This window comes from Erythrolamprus reginae, chromosome Z (genome assembly GCF_031021105.1).
Source record: "Erythrolamprus reginae isolate rEryReg1 chromosome Z, rEryReg1.hap1, whole genome shotgun sequence".
In the NCBI taxonomy this organism is placed as follows: domain Eukaryota; kingdom Metazoa; phylum Chordata; class Lepidosauria; order Squamata; family Dipsadidae; genus Erythrolamprus; species Erythrolamprus reginae.
This window is the reverse complement of record NC_091963.1, coordinates 76,675,131-76,695,106: the sequence shown is the minus strand read 5'-3', so window position 1 is coordinate 76,695,106 and position 19,976 is coordinate 76,675,131. Positions and strand designations below refer to the sequence as shown.

General features: G+C 38.7%; 1 protein-coding gene across 4 annotated transcripts in view; it reads right to left on the bottom strand.

Annotated features, from left to right (window-relative positions):
• The window catches only part of TMEM108 (transmembrane protein 108), a 138,073-nt gene that overhangs the window by 24,843 nt on the left and 93,254 nt on the right, over positions 1-19,976 (bottom strand). For all 4 annotated transcript variants that reach the window (XM_070767407.1, XM_070767405.1, XM_070767406.1 and 1 more), the window contains exon 2: positions 14,174-15,268. In XM_070767407.1, the coding sequence (XP_070623508.1) occupies positions 14,174-15,197 (1,024 nt within the window). In that variant the 5' untranslated portion in view covers positions 15,198-15,268. The remainder of the gene's footprint in view (positions 1-14,173; positions 15,269-19,976) is intronic.

Below are 19,976 nucleotides of genomic sequence, written 5' to 3'. Positions count from 1 at the left end.
AGAAAAGAAAAACTAAAAAGGATTTAATTAAGAACTCTTGAAATAGACTACACAGAAAATATAGTATAAGTATATTCATTGTTATTTCCTATGGTCTTTTTGGGTATTTTTCTTAGTAGACTGTTAAAGTATAGAATGAAGTGCTCTATTTCCTCCCTCTTGGTCTGGTATACCCCCAACTCCTAATAACCTCGCTGTTTTTGGAATTGCTGTTGCTCTTCCCCCCCCCCTCTTTTTAGTTTTCTGCTATTTTAATAGATTTGATTAAGATATTTAATAATTAATTAACTGTCTAATTAGTAATTACTAGTTTTCTTTCTTTCTTTTGTTCGTCTTTTTTTCTTTTCTTTTTTTGCGAGTGCCATTTTATAATTAAGCTTTATATTACATTATATTATTATATTATAGACATATTGTCTTTTTACATATTAATTGATTATATATCAAGTATATTGATAAATATAAGATTTTTATTTGGAGTGGTTTTAATTAGACTAAGTTGCAACAATTAATTAATTGTGTAATTTGATATAATTTGTACAAGCTTTTTGTATGGTTTTATAATCAAGTTTTAAAATTATAGTGATAAATATAGGTTGTTAAAATAAGATTTGAATAACTAGATTTATAGGTGAAAATTAATTTAGTGTATGAAATTTATATTTACCACATTTTTAACTTGTGTAGCAATCTGATAATTGATAATTTTCTCTTTGATTTTGGAAATATCTATTGAGGTAATTAACAAGGATTTTTAAAATAATAATTTTCTATACTTTTTATATAATAATCATAAGTTAAGTTTTCTAACTGTAAGTAAATAAGTGAATGCCATTTTGGAAAAAAAATTGTTTCACTTTAGATACAAAGAATTTTAGAAATACATTCAGGATGTCAAGTACATCCACCAACATAAAAACATAAAAAAAACAGACTTCAACCTCATCTTTGACATCACAGGAATCTCCACTGCCATCGCCAGTTCAACAAAAAACAATAACAAGTATGCTAGCAAAAGAGAAAGAGAAAGAAAAGGGAAAAGCCCAACCACAGCCAACACCGCAAACAATTCAAGATTCATTAGTAGTCATTCAGGTTTTTATGCAGAAAACTCAGATTTCTATTGACACAAATAGAAAAGAAGCAAGACAGCAGCATAAAGATTTGAAAGCTGAAATGGGCGATCTAAAAGTTGATACAGGAGAAATGAAGTAAAGAATAAAAGAAATAGATGAAAAAATTGTAGAAATACAACAAACTTTGAAAGAGAATGAACAAAGGATTAAGACAGTTGAAGGAAAAATGGAAAAAGTAGAGCAGAGAATGGAAGAATTTGAAGATCATAGTGTCATAATTAATAGAGGATTTGACGAGGCAATAACCCATTTAGAATTGCAACGTGCTTTTTATGGACTGAGATTTCAGAATATTATAGACGAAAAAGACAAAGATTTAAATGCAAAAATGGCAGAGATAATTGGTGAGATTCTTCAGGTTGATCCTCAGGAACTCATAAAAGAAATTGATAAACTTTACAGAGTACAGACAAGTTTTGCCAGAAAACATAATTTACCGAAGGAGGTCCATATTAAGTTTATAAGAAAGACTACAAGAGATGATATTTTAAAATGGATAAGAAATCAAAGTCTGGATTATAAAGGGAAAGAAATTATAATCCTTAAACAGGTTCCAAAAAGAGTCAGAGAAAGCAGAAGGGAATATTATTTTCTGACTAAAATCTTAATTAAGGAAAATATAACCTTCCGCTGGTTTATTCCCGAAGGTCTCTCATTGTATTGGCAAGGTGCGAGGTATTTGCGCATGCGTCGATCCAGATAGACGCACCGAAGGAAAGCTCCCTCATGTGAAAGAGGAAAAGTGAAAGTTAACCCCCGTCAACCCTCTCTAGCTTGGTGAATTGCGGATTGAGAGGAAGCGGATTGAACGGAGCTGTTGAAAACTTTACAAAAAAGAGCTAAAAGAAGAAGCAAGTCACATTTTTAAACGTGAGTAGGGGGATAAGCGAGAACAAAGGAAAAGATGGCGTCCACTTCGGAGCTGGAAGGGAAGATGGATTCATTGCTAACGGCATTTGCCAATATGGGACAGTTACTCCAAGATATGAAAAAGGAGATAGCGGCCGTTGGAGCGGGGGTGGCTGACCCGAAAGAACAATCTAAAACACAAGATCAAAGAATTAGGAAACTGGAGGAGGGAAAGACTCACCAGGAACTCCGCATAATCAACTTAGAGGACAGACAGAGAAGACCTAATCTCCGCCTGAGGGGATTCCCAAAAGATTTTGCGGAGAGTAAACATCTTATTCAAGCAATTTACCAATGGTTCAGTGAAAATAAGGTTACATGTGATCCAGGGGAATTTGAAAGAGCGCACTGGGCTTTTGGATCTCGGAATCAAGGAGATCAAAAAGATATTATTGTGAGGTTTAACTCGGAAAGGAGGGCGGCAGAAATATTCAGAGAGCTAAAGCAGATTTCAAACTTACGTTACAAGGCTATTCCAATACGCGTTTTAAAAGATTTGTCTGCAGAGACCCTCAAGATGAGAAATCAGATGAGAGAAGTCACCTCCCAACTTTACGAAAATGGAATCCGGTTCTCATGGCGTTATCCTGCTACAGTAATTGTTTTTAAAGACTCCAAAGTTTTCCAGGCGAGATCTCTGAAGGAGGGAAGAAATCTGCTTCAACAGCTGGGAATGGATCTGGAGGGTAGTTTCCAGGCGTCGACATCGAAGAGCCAGCCAGAAGCAGGAACCGGGGAGGCGAGACATGGAAGAAGGGAAGATGATATGTTTATGCTTCAACCGATTCGTGCAGCAGAACAAAGCAAGGAGGAAAAAATTGCAGCTTTACAAAAGGAACTGGAATTTCTCCAGGAGAAAGAGAAAAGAGAAGAGCCAAGAGTTACGTGCCAGAAAAAGAAATAATGAACTGAACTGAGCTGATTTGCTAATATGGTATTATGGTTTTCAACTTATTAATCTCTTCTTTGTGTATTTTTCTTTTTTCTCGCTAACTAATAAGGGGAGAAGAGGGAAGGGGGGGAATCTTTTGATATGGTATTAAATGGGGAGAGATAGGGGAACTTTCTAGTTGAACGCAAATCCAAGTGTGCCTCTCGATAACGAAAGGTTTTTTCGTTGCCTCCCCTTGGGGGGGGTGCTAGGGAAGAGGCACTAGGGTGGGGATTCATGGTAACTAAAAAGCATTTTTCCGGTAGGCTCTGTTTTGCAGGAGGGGGAAATGTTTTTAAAATTATGTAAATGGGTGAGACAGTGTTGTTATCGTTGAATGTAAATGGTCTTTCATCACAGAAAAAACGTTATAGGATCATGAAGCTGGCTAGGGACAGTAAGGCTGATATTTTACTTTTATCAGAAACTCATAAAGGAAGGGAAAAAACAGATAAATTAATTACAAATGGCGAGTGGCAACAAGTTTATGAGTGGAGAGGGACGGGAAAATCAAGAGGAGTCGCCATCTTGATCAACCGAAGATTGTTATTTCAATTAATTAATATCAAAAGAGACAAAGACGGTAGAATGCTATTTATTAAGGGGAAAATAAATAATAAGCTAGTAACCTTAGCAGTAATTTATGCCCCCAATGTAAATGCAAAACAATTTATAATGAATGTAAAACGTAAACTAGATAATTTTGCGGAAGGTATAGTGATTTTAGCAGGCGATTTCAACTTGGAATTAACGGCAGGGAGGGGGGAAAGAAAAAATTACATTTAAATAAAATTAATATGACGGATTTACATGAAAATATAGTTAATAGGGACACGTTTTACTCAGCAAGACATAATAAATTTAGTTGCATTGATTATATGTTAATTAATAAAACAGCCGAGGCACGGCTCAAGAAAGTGGAAGTGAAAAGCATTTGGTTATCAGACCATGCTCCATTACTAGCAGTGATCGAGTTAGAGGCCAGCAGGCAACAAAGGATCTGGAGATATAACCCTCTGGTTTCAGCTAAGGAGGAAAATAGAATTAAATTACAAAAGGAACTGAATGGATTCTTTTGTATTAACGCAACAGGTGAAATTAAGCAAACAATAGTTTGGGATACACATAAGGCTGTTATGAGGGGTAATTGTATTAGTACTGAAGCTTTTATTAGGAAATCCTTGGAAGTTGAAAGAAAAAATCTATTAAGAGAAATAGATTTAATCCAAGAAACTTTAAAAATTACAAGAAATAGAGCATGGAATACATTATTATTATTTAAGAAAAAGAAATTACAATCACTTGATGAAGAAAGATGGAATAAAATGAAGATGATTATAAAACAAAGAATCAGGGGATGGGGAAACAAATCAATGAAACAAATGGTACACTATTTGAAAAAAAGAAAAGAGAAATCCCATATCCCTGCTTTAAAGGATAAGGAAGGTGTAATTAAACGTAGTAATGTAGAAATGGAAAAAATAATGAGTGACTTTTATGGGAATTTATATAAAAAAGAACACATTACATTGCAAACCATAGAGGTTAAAGAGAAATTAACGGAAGAAGATAGACAAATGCTAAATGCAAAAATTACAAATGATGAGATATCTAGAGTTATTAAAGGGTTGAAACCTGCTAAAGCCCCAGGTCCAGATGGTTTTACTGCTGAATATTATAAGACTTATATGAATGAATTATTACCGCATATGGAAAAACTGTTTAATAATGTAATTAAGACCTCTGAAACTCCACAGACGTGGAAAATCTCAGAAATTATAACTATCCCAAAGCCGGATCGTGATTTAACTGATCCAAGTTCTTATCGCCCTATCAGCTTATTAAATCAGGATTATAAAATGTTTATGAAAATATTGGCAAACAGGGTGGAGAATATTTTACCAAAAGTAATTGGAGAAGACCAATATGGATTTGTTAAAGGAAGAAAGATTTATGAACCAATTAGAAATTTGGTCAATGTTATACACCATGCTACCAATACCAAAAGAAAACTAAGTATACTAAAGTTAGATGTGTACAAACCCTTTGATAAAGTTAATCATGATTACCTATTTCAATTATGTAAAGATCTAAATATGGGAGATTCATTCTGTAGAATTATAGAAACAATTTATAAGGATAATATAGCTCAAATTAGAGTAAATGGTAACAGAACAGAAATTATTAAAATTCAGAACGGAACTAAGCAGGGTTGCCCACTATTCCCAATGTTATTTGTACTGGCAATTGAGACTTTAGCAAATAAAATTAGGAATGATAAGGAATGGAGAGGTTACCAAATATGAAAATTTGAATTGAAATTAAATTTGTTTGCAGATGATGCTATAGTGATGTCTGAAACCCCAATCGAAATGATGAAAAGAATAATGATATTGCTCCAGGAATTTAAAGATCAATCGGGACTTATGGTTAATATAGAGAAATCGGAGATAATCTGTTTAAATACTGGCCCCAAAGAGCAAATTGAGATACAAAAAATATCAGGATTGAAATTAGGTTGTAAAAAAATGAAATATCTAGGAATTTGGTTGTTTAAAAATCCAATAAAAATAGTGACGGCCAACTATAATTTAATATGGAAAAAAATTCAGAAGCAGATAAAAAATTGGAAGGGGAAAAAGTTGGGAAGAATTGCCAAGATCAGGGCCCTTAAAATGATGATTATACCAAAAATGATGTATTTATTTCAGGTTCTACCTGGTATCTTTCCTGGGGCAAAATTAAGAGAATGGGATAGTAAATTAAATTTTTGGATTGAAGGAAACAAAAAGCCTAGAATAAGAAAACATTGGCAGTTTGCACAAGAGAAAGAGGGGGGGTGGGGTAGCCCGTGCTTAGTTCTATATAGAGAAGCATTCCAAATAGAAAGATTAATGGAGTTACAGTTATGGGGGGGAAAGAAATGGGTAAATTTAGAAAAGGAAATTAATAATATAAATAATAAAGAGTTATTATTTAAAAATTGGAGTAGAACAGAAATCAATAATTTAATTGACCCTCTTAAAGCATGTTTAGAAATATGGTCTAAATGGCAGAGGAAAGGTGGAGCTAGGAATTCCAAGCTATCAACATTACACGTATTGAATATAGGTGATGATGTTAACTTAAGCAGAATTATTAAAGTATTAAATAGCAAAGGGATAACGAGAATTGAACAATTATATGAGAAAGATGGAAGAGTTAGTAGAACTCAATTGGAATGGTGGATTGGTCAACAGATATGGCTGCAGATTAATGCAATAAGCACATATTTAAATAAAAGTGAGAATAAAGAAGCTTTTTTACGAGAAGAAAATTGTTTAGAAAAAATAATAAGAGAAAAGATTAATGAGAGTAAAGCACAAGCCGGTAATATATATAGAATGCTACTGCAGGTGGAAGAGGAAGTAACCAAAAGTTTGACAAGATGCTGGCAAAATGATTTAGAAATAGATGAAAGTGAAATGAAAGAAATAGTAGAAAATATATATAAAATCAAAAATACGAGAGTTAAAGAGATGAGAAGGAAAATTTTACATAAATGGTACTATACACCAGTACAACTTGCACACTTCCAGGGGAAAGAGAAGGGTAATTGTTGGCATGGGTGCCAAGAAAAGGGAATCTTTATGCATATGTTCTGGGAGTGTGCAGAAATTCAGAAATTCTGGAATGAAGTACAGAATGAAATTAACAAAATGTTAAAAATTAACTGGACAATTACAAAAGAAATAGCAATCTTAATTAAACAAAGGAAACTAGGAGAATTCAAGGAAATTAAATCTGCAGCATTGGAAAGCGCTCAAGCGGTGGTGGTATTGGGTTGGAAAGATTCCACAAAATGGACATTACAAAATTGGTACTGGTACATGGTGGACCACATACACTTCAAAATTATGGAAATAAGATTAAATAATTTTGATGAGAACAAATTGGAGAAGCTGATGGTACGATGGAATAAGGTGAAAGATTACATGTTGAGTAGAATCTGTGATGTACATGTGAAAAATAAACTGCAATCACTCTTTTAGTAATATTTAATGCAAGATAGAGCCAAGGAATTATAGATAAACAAATCAAAATCATTGAATCCTCTTGTAAGGGTGGTGGGGGTGATGGGGGGTGTCTTGTTGTTAGGTGATGGGCACATGCACTGTGCACTGTTATATGTTTGTTTTATGTAACTATTTTATAAAAATCAATAAAAAAATTATTAAAAAAAAAAAGTATTGGCAAGGTGCAAGAATAAAGTTTGAGAATGTTGATGATGCCAGAGAATTCTTTGAAGCAAGTGGCCTCAATAAATCCGAACAACCACGCAAGGAAATTGCTAAAAGAAATGGTGAGGAGTTGGGGGCAACAAGCCAAGAGAAGGAGGAATTCTTAGGTGCAAGAAGAAAACAATCACAAATTCAACAAGATTTGATTCTAAGCAGCAGATTACATGAATATAAGGATACCAAGAAATACTACAAATAGCTATGTTATTTCAGAGAGAGGAACACCTCCCTCCGGGCCCAGCAACACGGAATATCCCTGTGTTGCTGGGGAGAGGCAGATATGGCGGGGGCCACAGAGTTAGCCGTTCCAGGGGAACGAGGGATCGTTGCTTAATAACGGTCCCTTGTTTTGGCTCTGTGAGCCCAATCTTGGGTACTGGTGGTGAGTGTAACTCTGGCCCTGGGCTCAGGTTGCTGCTGCTGAATACCAGGTCGGTAGTAAATAAAGCTCTCCTCATCCGGGATCTGATCCTGGATGAGGAGGCCGACCTGGCATGTATTACTGAAACCTGGCTGGGCCCGGAGGGAGGTGTTCCTCTCTCTGAAATTTGCCCAGCCGGGTTTCAGATATGGCATCAACCTCGACCCCAGGGAAGGGGGGGGAGGAGTGGCTATTGTAGCCAGGGAGAACCTTTGCCTGCGTAGACTCATTGCTCCGGAAATTGTGGGTTGCGAGTCTCTCTTGATGAAGTTGGACTTAGGGGTTCAGGTGGGCTTATTTCTCACGTACCTGCCTCCCAGCTGCGTGTCAAAAGCCCTGCCTGTGCTACTCGAGGAGGTAGCCGGGTTGGCGGTGGAGTTCCCTGGACTCATTGTCCTGGGGGACTTCAACCTGCCGTCACTCGGCGAAACCTCTGGGTTGGCACAGGAGTTCATGGCCACCATGACAGCCGTGGACCTGACTCAAGTAGTACAGGTTCCGACTCACGAGGGAGGGCACGCACCTGACATGGTATTCCTTTCCAAGCAATTGAGTAATGGTCTGAGACTAAGGGGCTTAGAAGTATTGCCTTTGTCATGGTCAGACCATTTTCTACTACGGCTTGACTTCCTGGCTCCAATCCTCCCCTGCAGGGAGGCGGAACCAATGAAGATGTTCCGCCCCAGATGCCTGATGGACCCAGAGGGCTTTCAGACGGCGCTTGGGGTTATTCCAGAGGCACTTGTCCACAGTTCGGCGGAGTCTCTCGCGGAGGCCTGGAACAGGGCTGCGGCGGGGGCTCTTGACCGGATTGCGCCTTTGCGACCTCTCCGTGGCGTTAGACCCCGTAGAGCCCCATGGTTCAACGAGGAGCTCCGGGAGTTGAAACGCCAAAAGAGACGTCTAGAGAAGCGATGGAGGAAGAGTAGGTCTGAATCTGATCGAACACTTGTAAGAGCTTTTATTAAGACTTACAAAGTGGCGCTCAAGGCGGCAAGATGCGCGTACCATGCCGCCTTGATTGCATCAGCGGAATCTCGCCCGGCCACTCTGTTTAGGGTGACCCGCTCCCTTCTTAACCAGGGGGGAGTTGGGGAGCCCTTGCAGAGTAGTGCCGAGGATTTTAACACGTTTTTCGCTGATAAAGTCGCTCAGATCCGAGCCGATCTCGACTCCAATTGTAAACAGAGTCAACTGACAACGAGTCAGTCGAGGTGACTGGGGCACGTACTTGTCAACCTGTCTGGGAAGAGTTTGATCTGGTGACACCTGATGAAGTGGACAAGGCCATTGGAGCTGTGAGTTCCGCCACCTGTTTACTGGATCCATGTCCCTCCTGGTTGGTTTCGGCCAGCAGGGAGGTGACACGGAGCTGGGCCCAGGAGATTACCAACGCTTCCTTGGGGAGGGGAGTTTTTCCATCACTCTATAAAGAAGCGCTCGTGCGTCCCCTCCTCAAGAAGCCCTCCCTGGACCCAGCCGTGCTTAACAACTATCGTCCAGTCTCCAACCTTCCCTTTATGGGGAAGGTTGTTGAGAAGGTGGTGGCACTCCAGCTCCAGCGGTCCTTGGAAGAAGCCGATTATCTAGGTCCCCAGCAGTCGGCTTTCAGGCCCGGTTACAGCACGGAAACCGCTTTGGTCGCGTTGATGGATGATCTCTGGCGGGCCCGGGACAGGGGTTTATCCTCTGTCCTGGTGCTCCTTGACCTCTCAGCGGCTTTCGATACCATCGACCATGGTATCCTTCTGCACCGGCTGGAGGGGTTGGGGGTGGGAGGCACTGTTCTTCAGTGGTTCTCCTCCTACCTCTCTGGCCGGTCGCAGTCGGTGTTAGTGGGGGGTCAGAGGTCAACTCCTAGGTTTCTCCCTTGTGGGGTGCCTCAGGGGTCGGTCCTCTCCCCCCTGCTATTCAACATCTACATGAAACCGTTGGGCGAGATCATCCAAGGACATGGGGTGAGGTATCATCAATATGCGGATGATACCCAGCTTTACATCTCCACCCCATGCCCAGTCAACGAAGCGGTGGAAGTGATGTGCCGGTGCCTGGAGGCTGTTGGGGCCTGGATGGGTGTCAACAGACTCAAGCTCAACCCGGATAAGACGGAGTGGCTGTGGGTTTTGCCTCCCAAGGACAATCCCATCTGTCCGTCCATCACCCTGGGGGGGGGAATTATTGACCCCCTCAGAGAGGGTCTGCAACTTCGGCGTCCCCCTTGATCCACAGCTCACATTAGAAAAACATCTCTCAGCTGTGGCGAGGGGGGCGTTTGCCCAGGTTCGCCTGGTGCACCAGTTGCGGCCCTATCTGGACCGGGACTCATTACTCACAGTCACTCATGCCCTCATCACCTCGAGGTTCGACTACTGTAATGCTCTCTACATGGGGCTACCTTTGAAAAGTGTTCGGAAACTTCAGATCGTGCAGAATGCAGCTGCGAGAGCAGTCATGGGCTTACCTAGGTATGCCCATGTTTCACCATCACTCCGCAGTCTGCATTGGCTGCCGATCAGTTTCCGGTCACAATTCAAAGTGTTGGTTATGACCTTTAAAGCCCTTCATGGCATTGGACCAGAATATCTCCGAGACCGCCTCCTGCCGCACGAATCCCAGCGACCGATTAGGTCTCACAGAGTGGGCCTTCTCCGGGTCCCGTCAACTAAACAATGTCGGTTGGCGGGCCCCAGGGGAAGAGCCTTCTTTGTGGCGGCACCGGCCCTCTGGAACCAACTCCCCCCGGAGATTAGAACTGCCCCTACTCTTCCTGCCTTCCGTAAACTCCTTAAAACCCACCTTTGCCGTCAGGCATGGGGGAACTGAAACATCTCCCCCTGGGCATGTTTAATTTATATATGGTATGCTTGTGTGTATGTCTGTTAGTATATGGGGTCTTTTTAAAATCTTAAATATTTTAAATTTGTCAGATTATTTATGATTTGTTTCCACGTGTTGTGAGCCGCCCCGAGTCTTCGGAGAGGGGCGGCATACAAATCTAAGTAATAAATAAATAATAAATAATAAATATGTTGGCGGATACAAAAATATTTTCTGTCAATATTTTCTGTCAATGTCAATGTGAAAAATATTTTCTGTCAACGAACCAAGAAAAAGAAATCAAATATTTTCAAAACTTAAAAAACAAAGAGCACAAATAATTATTTTACAAGAAGTTCATATTAAAAAAACCAATAGAAAATTATTATGTAATTCAAAATTAGGGAATATATTTACTAGCTTAGCAGATCAGAAAAAAAGAGATATTGCAATGTACATCGATAACTCAATAGATTCAAAACAACTATATAGCGATCAGAACGGTAGAATTTTAATTGTACAATTGAAAATAGATCAGAAACCTCTCGTCATTGTATCCATTTATGCGCCGAATGACAATCAAAAAGAATTCTATAAGCAACTACATGATAAGATAAATGACTCGGCCATTGAGAATATGATCATAATAGGTGATTTTAATGCAATTTCAAATAGATCAATGGATCATTCAGGTAAAAAGAAAGATAAGAAAAAGAAAACAATTTTATCAATAACGTTTCGGAAAATGAGTTCAGAATTATTATTGAAAGACATTTGGTGGGAACGACACCCTTTAACTAAACAGTATACCTTTTATTTGAATCCTCATAAAATTTGGACAAGGATAGATATGGCTTGGGCTTCGGTACAAACTGCAGAATACATTAAAGATACTGAAATAGATATAAATAGTTGGGCAGATCATAATCTCTTGGTAATTTATTGGAAAGAACATAGGAAACAAATTAAATGGCAAATGAATAGGAATATTTTACGAGACTCACAATATATTGAATGGATGGAAAAAGAATTAGAAATTTTCTTTAAAATAAAAAAAACCCTCAAAAACATCCTCACAAAATTTATGGGATACAACTAAGGCATATATCCGGGACTTAACGATTTCTTACACTGCAAAAAAAATAGAGAAAAAAGGAAACAATATGAACAATTAGAGTAAGAATTAAAAGATTTAGAAATAGTATTACAAAATAATTCATACGATGAAAAGATAAAAAGAAAAAGGGATTTGGTTAAACATAGAATAAACCTTATAGAACAAGAACAAATAGCTTAAAAAATTAAAAGAGCAAAACAAGAATATTTTGAACATGCAAATAAACTGGGACGATGGTTAGCATTTAAATTAAGGAAACATAGAGAATCAAAAATGATAAAGAAATTGGTAGATAGTAAAGGAGTGCTAAGATTCAGAATAGAGGAGAAAATAAAAATAGTCAAGGAATTTTACAAGAATTTATATAGAAAAGAAGAAGTAAAAGAAGAAGAGATTTTTAAATTTTTAAATTAAATAGATCTACCATTTCTGTCAGAAGAACAACAAGGAAGGCTTAATGCCCCATTTACTATGGCTGAATTGCAGTTGATGTTGAAAAACCAAAAAAATAATAAAGCTACAAGCCTGGATGCTATACCGGCTGAATTTTATAAAATAGAAAGTAATGTACTCACTTTGAACATGTTAGAGATTTTCAATAGGATTATAATGGATGGTAAAACTCCTAGATCTTGGTTGGAGGCTCTAATAACTTTAATACATAAGACAGGTACAGAGAAAGATAAATTACAAAATTATAGACCAATATTTTTATTAAATGTGGACTATAAAAGTTTTACTTCTATTTATGCATTTAGACTTAATTTTTTTTAAATGAAATAATACATAAAGATCAAAATGGCTTCTTACCGGGCAGACAAATAAAAAATAATTTAATATTTAATATTAATACATTAGAATTTTATGAACAACATCCAGAAAAACAAATGTCATTGGTATTTTTGGATGCAAAAAAAGCTTTTGACAACATTGATTGGACATTTATGAAAATACAATTAAACAAAATGAAATTTGGAACAAAATTTGTCAATTTAATAGATGCGTTATATTCGAATCAAACAGCTAAAATTATATTGAATAATGATCAATTAGAAAGTTTTGAAATTTTCAAAGGTGTTAGATAGGGTTGCCCTCTTTCACCTTTATTGTTTATTTTAACTTTGGAAGTTTTATTAATAAAAATAAGAGCAAATAATAAAATTAAAGGATTAGAGATTGGAAAAGAAACTTACAAAGTTCAAGCTTTTGCTGATGATGTGGTTTTTATTGCAGAAAATCCCTTAATATCAATTCCAAATTTAATAGAATTAATAGAAGAATATGGATGTGTTGCAGGTTTAAAAATTGATAGAAATAAGACGCAATTAATAATAAAGTAAATTGGTTCATTTAATTCAGCGTTAGCTATGCTGAACCTCAGTGCCTCATAAATTCCCAGAGAGTCAGATAATGAAGTTTTCCAATTCTACCAAGAAATGTTGTAGTTCTTCTATAGGAGGTCTACAAACCTGTGCATGTAAAAAGTGTAATAAATTAGGTGCTCTACCACTGACATGTCCTCTCCCAATTATAGGACTTTGTTTGAGAAAGTACCCCAAATGCCGGGTTGTTCCTTTGCTTATTCCAACACTTCATTAGCATCACAGCACCCTAGAACATTGCAGCAAACAAATTGGGTCAGTGCAGCATATTTACTACTTAACAAAAAGAACTGTGAGTTTGCTGGGAGAGGGGAAATGGCATGGATCAAGAAAATTTGGGAATTTTTGGCTTAGCTGTTCGAGCTGCTATTACTGATAAAGTTAAATAGTCTTGTAAAGGTTGACATCTGCAGAACAGATATCAGAACTTCTGTCTCTGTCTCTCATCCCCAGATGGGATGCAAAGTCTGATTGCTATTCTGATGAAAGAGGTGACATAAAAAATACTGACATTTCAGCAGACATTTAAGAGAGTTGAAGAACATACTAACTGAAAATTGAAATATCAATGATACAAATAACTTCACTGTCAATTTCTTAATCTTCTCTGATGAACTAGCAATTGGCTATAATTAGCTTCAGTGCCATAATATCAAAAAATAAATTACACCAATTGTTTTCCACAATTATTAAATAAGGTTTCCCAACCAAAGCTTTTCTCTTTTTCTCAAGGAATAAAAGGGTTATAATAGAGACAATGAGAAAGCTGCATCTAAGGCATTATGCAGATGAGTGCTTATTTCCAGATATGTGGGAACTTTTCATGGCAAAATTATGAAAGGATAGTAGATTACTATCTGCTGTGATTTCTCATTTGATCAAAATTATATGCCAAGGATGGGGGGGGGGGGGGGGAAAGGGATGCTCCCTAGTAGAAACACCATGTTTACACTAGAGACCAAAACATATGCTTAATTCTGCTGTGTCCCTAACCCTGCATGGGTGTACAAATATAAGAATGCTGAAATAATTTAGGATAATTATTAATTATATGGAAGTCATATTATGAGGACCACATAAACTTTATAATTAGATTGTTCAATCTTTTTTCTTCATTATCAATATTTGACACATGTAATATTCCACAGGGCATAAATTTATAGATAAACATTCAACTTACAGCATGAGGATACAGGTACACCGATGGCCAAGATGATCCATGCTATATCCACTTTGCTGAAACAAATAGTTGCTCTGTATTGGGGCTTGTCCTTTTCTGTGACATGAGAAACATTTCCTGAGACATCAGGCTTTCTGGTACCAGCAGGTACCAATCTGTTTAGGAAATTCTCTGTAGCTGTTGAAGTGGAACTTGGAAGCCATGTAAAAGATTCCTTAGATGGTGTACTGCTTGGCAAGTTAGCATTATGTTCAGAGGGATGCAGTGTGGTAGCTGGTTCCTCAACAGAGTTCTCTTTTGCATATAAGGAGGAAAGACTGGCATCAACATCATTTTGACTAGATTGTTCAAAGTCTATTTCTGTTGCTCTTGTCCCAGGACCAGAAAAAAAGGCTACCTGATCTGTACTCCTGCTTGGATTTATCCATGAGTTCTTTTTCCACAATATATCTTGTATGCTATACTGTGTAGCTTTAAAAGGCATAGTCACCATTTCAGGAACAGTTGACGGACCAATTGTTGGGGTAATGAGACCAATCTCCAGTGTAATCAGTTCTGATGACCTTCCCTTCTTTATTTTATTTAGGTCTTCGAAGGTATGAATAGAATCAATTAAGTCTGGTGTGCTTCCCTTCAAAGTATTTTGATGACTGGTGTGAATTGTAGGCTGGGTCTGAAAAGGATATTCTGGGGGCCAATTTTCTGTGGTAACAGCAGAATAGAATTCTGGTTTTAGATAAGGTTCTGTAAATGCTGTGAAATTGTCATGGACACCCAGAAATTTTTTTTGTTTATTAAGTGACTTCCTGGACAATGAAGCATTCTGGTTGTATAAATTATAAGATTCTGTGCTGCCAACAAAATGACTGCTGTTTAATTCCTTCTGGTCAACAGAAAGAAGAGTAGTTTCTGCTATACCACTGGAATCAACATTTGTAAGAGTTGTTGTGGGCAAAGATTTGGTAGTGTGATGGCCTCCAAGTCCGGGAGTGGTCTCCATTGCTAAAATACTAATATTGTCCATCAGGAGGCTCTGAGTCAGTACCTGAACAGCAAACACTAATTCTTCTGTTAGCACCAAGATCAATAGAACACCTAGAAAAAATAAATGAGGTATTAATAACATGGAAAACCTGAATGCCATCAAATTCTAAAACTGAAGTGCATTACAATTATACAAAATTATATACAGTGTATGTGTTTATATTATGTTATGTCTGTACAGGAATGCGCAGGCTTGAATTCGTTCAAGAGGTTTATCGTAAAATGGTTATAGGCAACGGCCCTGGAACAAGTTAAGACAACAACAACAACGCCCGTGCCTGGCAGCTATTTATAACCTTGCTGCCAGGCTGAACCAACCAATCACATTCCTGTATTTTCCCGCCCGAGGAATGGGAGCAGTTTAACCATATCAAACTGTCCTCTAGACACAACATATTATATATTATATTATAGTGTATAACATTATATTATATTATAAATATTATATTATATATGATATGTCATAGATGATGTATGATATATGATATTGGCATAAAATGCATGTACCAATTTTATTACATAAATGAGTCTGAATTTAAAAAGAAATACTACATTATAAAGAGAAATAAAATATTGTACTATGGTAGCACCATACCATAATAGGCCGGGAAGCCATGCTTTTGTCAAGATCATCTTTCTCAACTGGAATACTGTGGAACCGTAAATTTTGTAAGATGTTGATAGAAGTTCCATGAGATATTGTAATTGGATTTTTAAAAATTTTGCACACTGCAACCCACTGCTTACTACCCTGTTTCCCCGAAAATAAGACAGCATCTTATATTAATTTTTGCTCCCAAAGATGTGCTACGTCTTATTTTCAGGGGATATCTTATTTTTTTTCAATGAAGAATTCACATTTATTGCTGAACCAAAAAAAACAATATTTATTATATACTGTACAGTAGTTGTCATCACAAACCAGCATAACCAGACAAACTGAATCCTATCAAGAATTTATTACTACAACTATACAATTATTTCCATGTACAACAATTATACTTTCTTCAAATACATGTTATATATGTTCTGTTCGGGAATGCTATGAAACGAAGCCTCTCCTAAGTCTTACTCTCGGGGGTGACTTATTTTCGGGGAAACAGGGTATGACGACAATTTTTATGTGCCATGACTCAGCATGACTCATATTGTTATTATGCTATGTGTGGATTAGAAGTGAATTGAATTCTAAAATTTTCCAATTTTTGGCCATTTTCATAAGTTTCCCATGACCTGTAAATTATTTCACAGTTTCCTCCAGAATGAAGAACTAAAACTCACAATTTATTTGTTTGTTGCCTTGTGCCTTAACTACTACATCACTCTGACTCTTAAAAAATGGAGAATCTTTTTAAAATAATGCATATATTTAAAGAGTGTGAAATTCCATTGGCTCAAGACCCTTTTTGGGTTCCATTCAACTGGAAGTGTTGAAAGTCAGTTCCTAAAATAGGGGGGTGGGGGCAGGACCTTGATTCTGAGAAGTTTTCAGAATCTTTTCCCCCCACAAGTACTGTAGTTGTTTAATGCTAATATTATTTAAATTGAATATATTTCTGGTACATTTGCACAGCTATCTTTTTTTTCCAAAAAACTTTATTAATTTTTAAATAATTTCTTTAAATACAAAATTACAATCATACTTTTAGTAATTCTGCACTGTTACATATAAATATTTAATATCTATTTATTATCATGGCACTCTTATGTAAACCTTATTACTTTAGTATAACTATACACTTCTTTTTGCATATATATATTTACATTTTAACTAATTTTGAGAGTTATTTATGATCTTGTTTCTTTTCCTTAATTCAATCCATTTCTGCCATTGTTCCCACGTCTCATAATATTCTTATTCTTTTTGGCCCCTTAATTCCAAGGTAAGTTTATCCATTTTGGAATAGTCATAAATCTATTAATTATTATTGTATAGGGTACGTGGTGTCATACTTATTTCATGTTTTTTTATATCCGTTTTGTATCTGCATTGTATTTGCACGTATGGCCACCAATCTATAATTATGTTTTGAGTATGTAATTCTTCCCAACTTTTCAACTTCCCAGTTCCATCTAGTAAATCTTTATAATTCCTTATTTTATCCTTATCAAGTACATTGGATATATCATTGCTTCCATCACTGAAAGCCAATTCGGTACTTTAATATAGTGTTTCCTTTTTATCTCTGTCCAGACTAGGTGGTTCCGCCCCAGACACCTGATGGATCCAGATTTCCAGAGGGCGCTTGGGGTTTTATCGGATTCGCTCATACACAACTCGGCGGAGTCTCTTGCTGTGGCCTGGAACAGGGCTGCGACGGAGGCTCTTGACCAAATTGTGCCATTGTAACTTCTCTGTGGCATTAGACCCCGTAGAGCTCCGTGGTTGACCGAGGAGCTCTGGGTGTTGAAACGCCAGAAGAGACGTCTAGAAAAGCAATGGAGGAAGAGTACATCCGAATCTGACCGAACACTTGTAAGAGCTCATATTAAGACTTACAAAATGGCGCTCAAGGTGGCAAGATGTGCATACTATGACGCCTTGATGGCATCAGCAGAATCCCACCCGGCCGCTCTGTTTAGGGTGACCCACTCCCTTCTTAATCAGGGAGGGGACTGGGGAACCCTTACAGAGCAGTGCCTAGGACTTTATCAGTGAAAAATGAGTTAAAGTCCTAGGCACTGCTCTGTAATGACTTTAACTCATTTTTCACTGATAAAGTCGCTCAGATCCGGACAGACCTCGACTCCGATTGGATAGCAGTGTTGACTGACGAGTCAGTTGAGGTGATTGGGGCCCATCCTTGTCCACCTGTCTGGGTGGAGTTTGACCTAGTGACACCTGATGAAGTGGACAAGGCCATTGGAGCTGTGAGTTCCGTCACCTGTTTGCTGGATCCGTGTTCCCCTTGGCTGGTTTCAGCCAGCAGAGAGGTGACACGGAGCTAGGTCCAGGAGATTGTCAATGCCTCCTTGAGGGGGGGTCTTTTCCGGCTCCTTACGAGGAGGCACTTGTGCACCCCCTCCTCAAGAAGCCTTGCCTGGACCCAGCTGTGCTTAATAACTATCGTCCAGTCTCCAACCTTCCCTTTATGGGGAAGGTTGTCAAGAAGATGGTGTCACTCCAGCTCCAGCACTCCTTGGAAGAAGCCGATTATCTAGGCCTTCAGCAGTCGGGATTCAGGCCCGGCTACAGCACAGAAACTGCTTTGGTCGCGCTGATGGATGATCTCTGGCGGGCCCGGGACAGGGGTTTATCCTCTATCCTGGTGCTTCTTGACCTCTCAGCGGCTTTCGATACCATTGACCATGGTATCCTTCTGCGCCGGTTGGAGGGATTGGAAGTGGGAGGCGCTGTTCTGCAGTGGTTCTCCTCCTACCTCTCTGGTTGGTCGCAGTCGGTGTTAGTGGGGGGGCAGAGGTCGACCTCTAGGTTGCTCCCTTGTGTGGTGCCTCAGGGGTCGGTCCTCTCCCCCCTGCTATTTAATATCTACATGAAACCGCTGGGTGAGATCATCCAAGGGCATGGGGTGAGGTATCATCAGTATGCGGATGATACCCAGTTATACATCTCCACCCCATGTCTAGTCGGTGAAACAGTGGAAGTGATGTACCGGTGCCTGGAGGCTGTGAGGGTCTGGATGGGTGTCAACAGGCTCAAACTCAACCCTGACAAGACGGAGGGGCTGTGGGTTTTGCCTCCCAAGGACAATTCCATCTGTCCATCCATTACCCTGGGAGGGGAGTTACTGACCCCCTCAGGGGGGGTTTGCAACTTGGGCATCCTCCTCGATCCACAGCTAACATTAGAGCACCATCTTTCAGCTGTGGCGAGGAGGGCGTTTGCCCAGGTCCACCTGGTGCACCAGTTGCGACCCTATTTGGATCAGGAGTAACTGCTCACAGTCACTCATGCCCTCATCACCTCGAGGTTCGACTACTGCAAAACTCTCTACATGGGGCTTCCTTTGAAAAGTGTTTGGAAACTTCAGATCTGCCCACGTTTCGCCAAAACTCCACGGCCTGCACTCCTGTAGGAAGCTTTTGGAGAGGTGATTTTAGGAGCGATTTGGGGTGGCATAGGAAGCTTTTGGAGAGATGATTTTAGGAGTGATTTGGGGTGGCATAGGAAGCTTTTGGAGAGGTGATTTTGGGAGTGGTTTGGGGTGTAGGAAGCTTTTGGAGAGGTGATTTTGGGAGCGATTTGTGGTGGCATAGGAAGCTTTTGGAGAGGTGATTTTAGGAGTGATTTGGAGTGGTGTAGGAAGCTTTTGGAGAGGTGATTTAGGAGTGATTTAGGGTAGCATAGGAAGCTTTTGGAGAGGTGATTTTGGGAACGATTTGATGCGTAGGAAACTTTTGGAGAGGTGATTTTAGCAACGATTTGGGGTGGTGTAGGAAGCTTTTGGAGAGGTGATTTTGGGAGAGATTTGGAGCGGTGTAGGAAGCGTCTGGAGGGATGATTTTGGGAGCAATTTGAGGCAGCATTAGCCTTTGTTAGGACCTCCATTCCTTGCTTCTCCTCGCTGTCCGTCTCCACTCCGTTAACCTTCACTTTGTCTGCCTGCCACTTTTTTTAAGCCTTAAAGTTTGGGTTTTCCTAACGGGTTTGCACATATTATTTGCTTTTACATTGATTCCTATGGGAAACATTGTTTCATATTATGAACCTTTCTACTTACGAACCTTGTCACGGAACGAATTCAGTTTGTAAGACTGTATTCTGTTATTGTCTAGGTTAATCCAGTCTCTAGCCCAA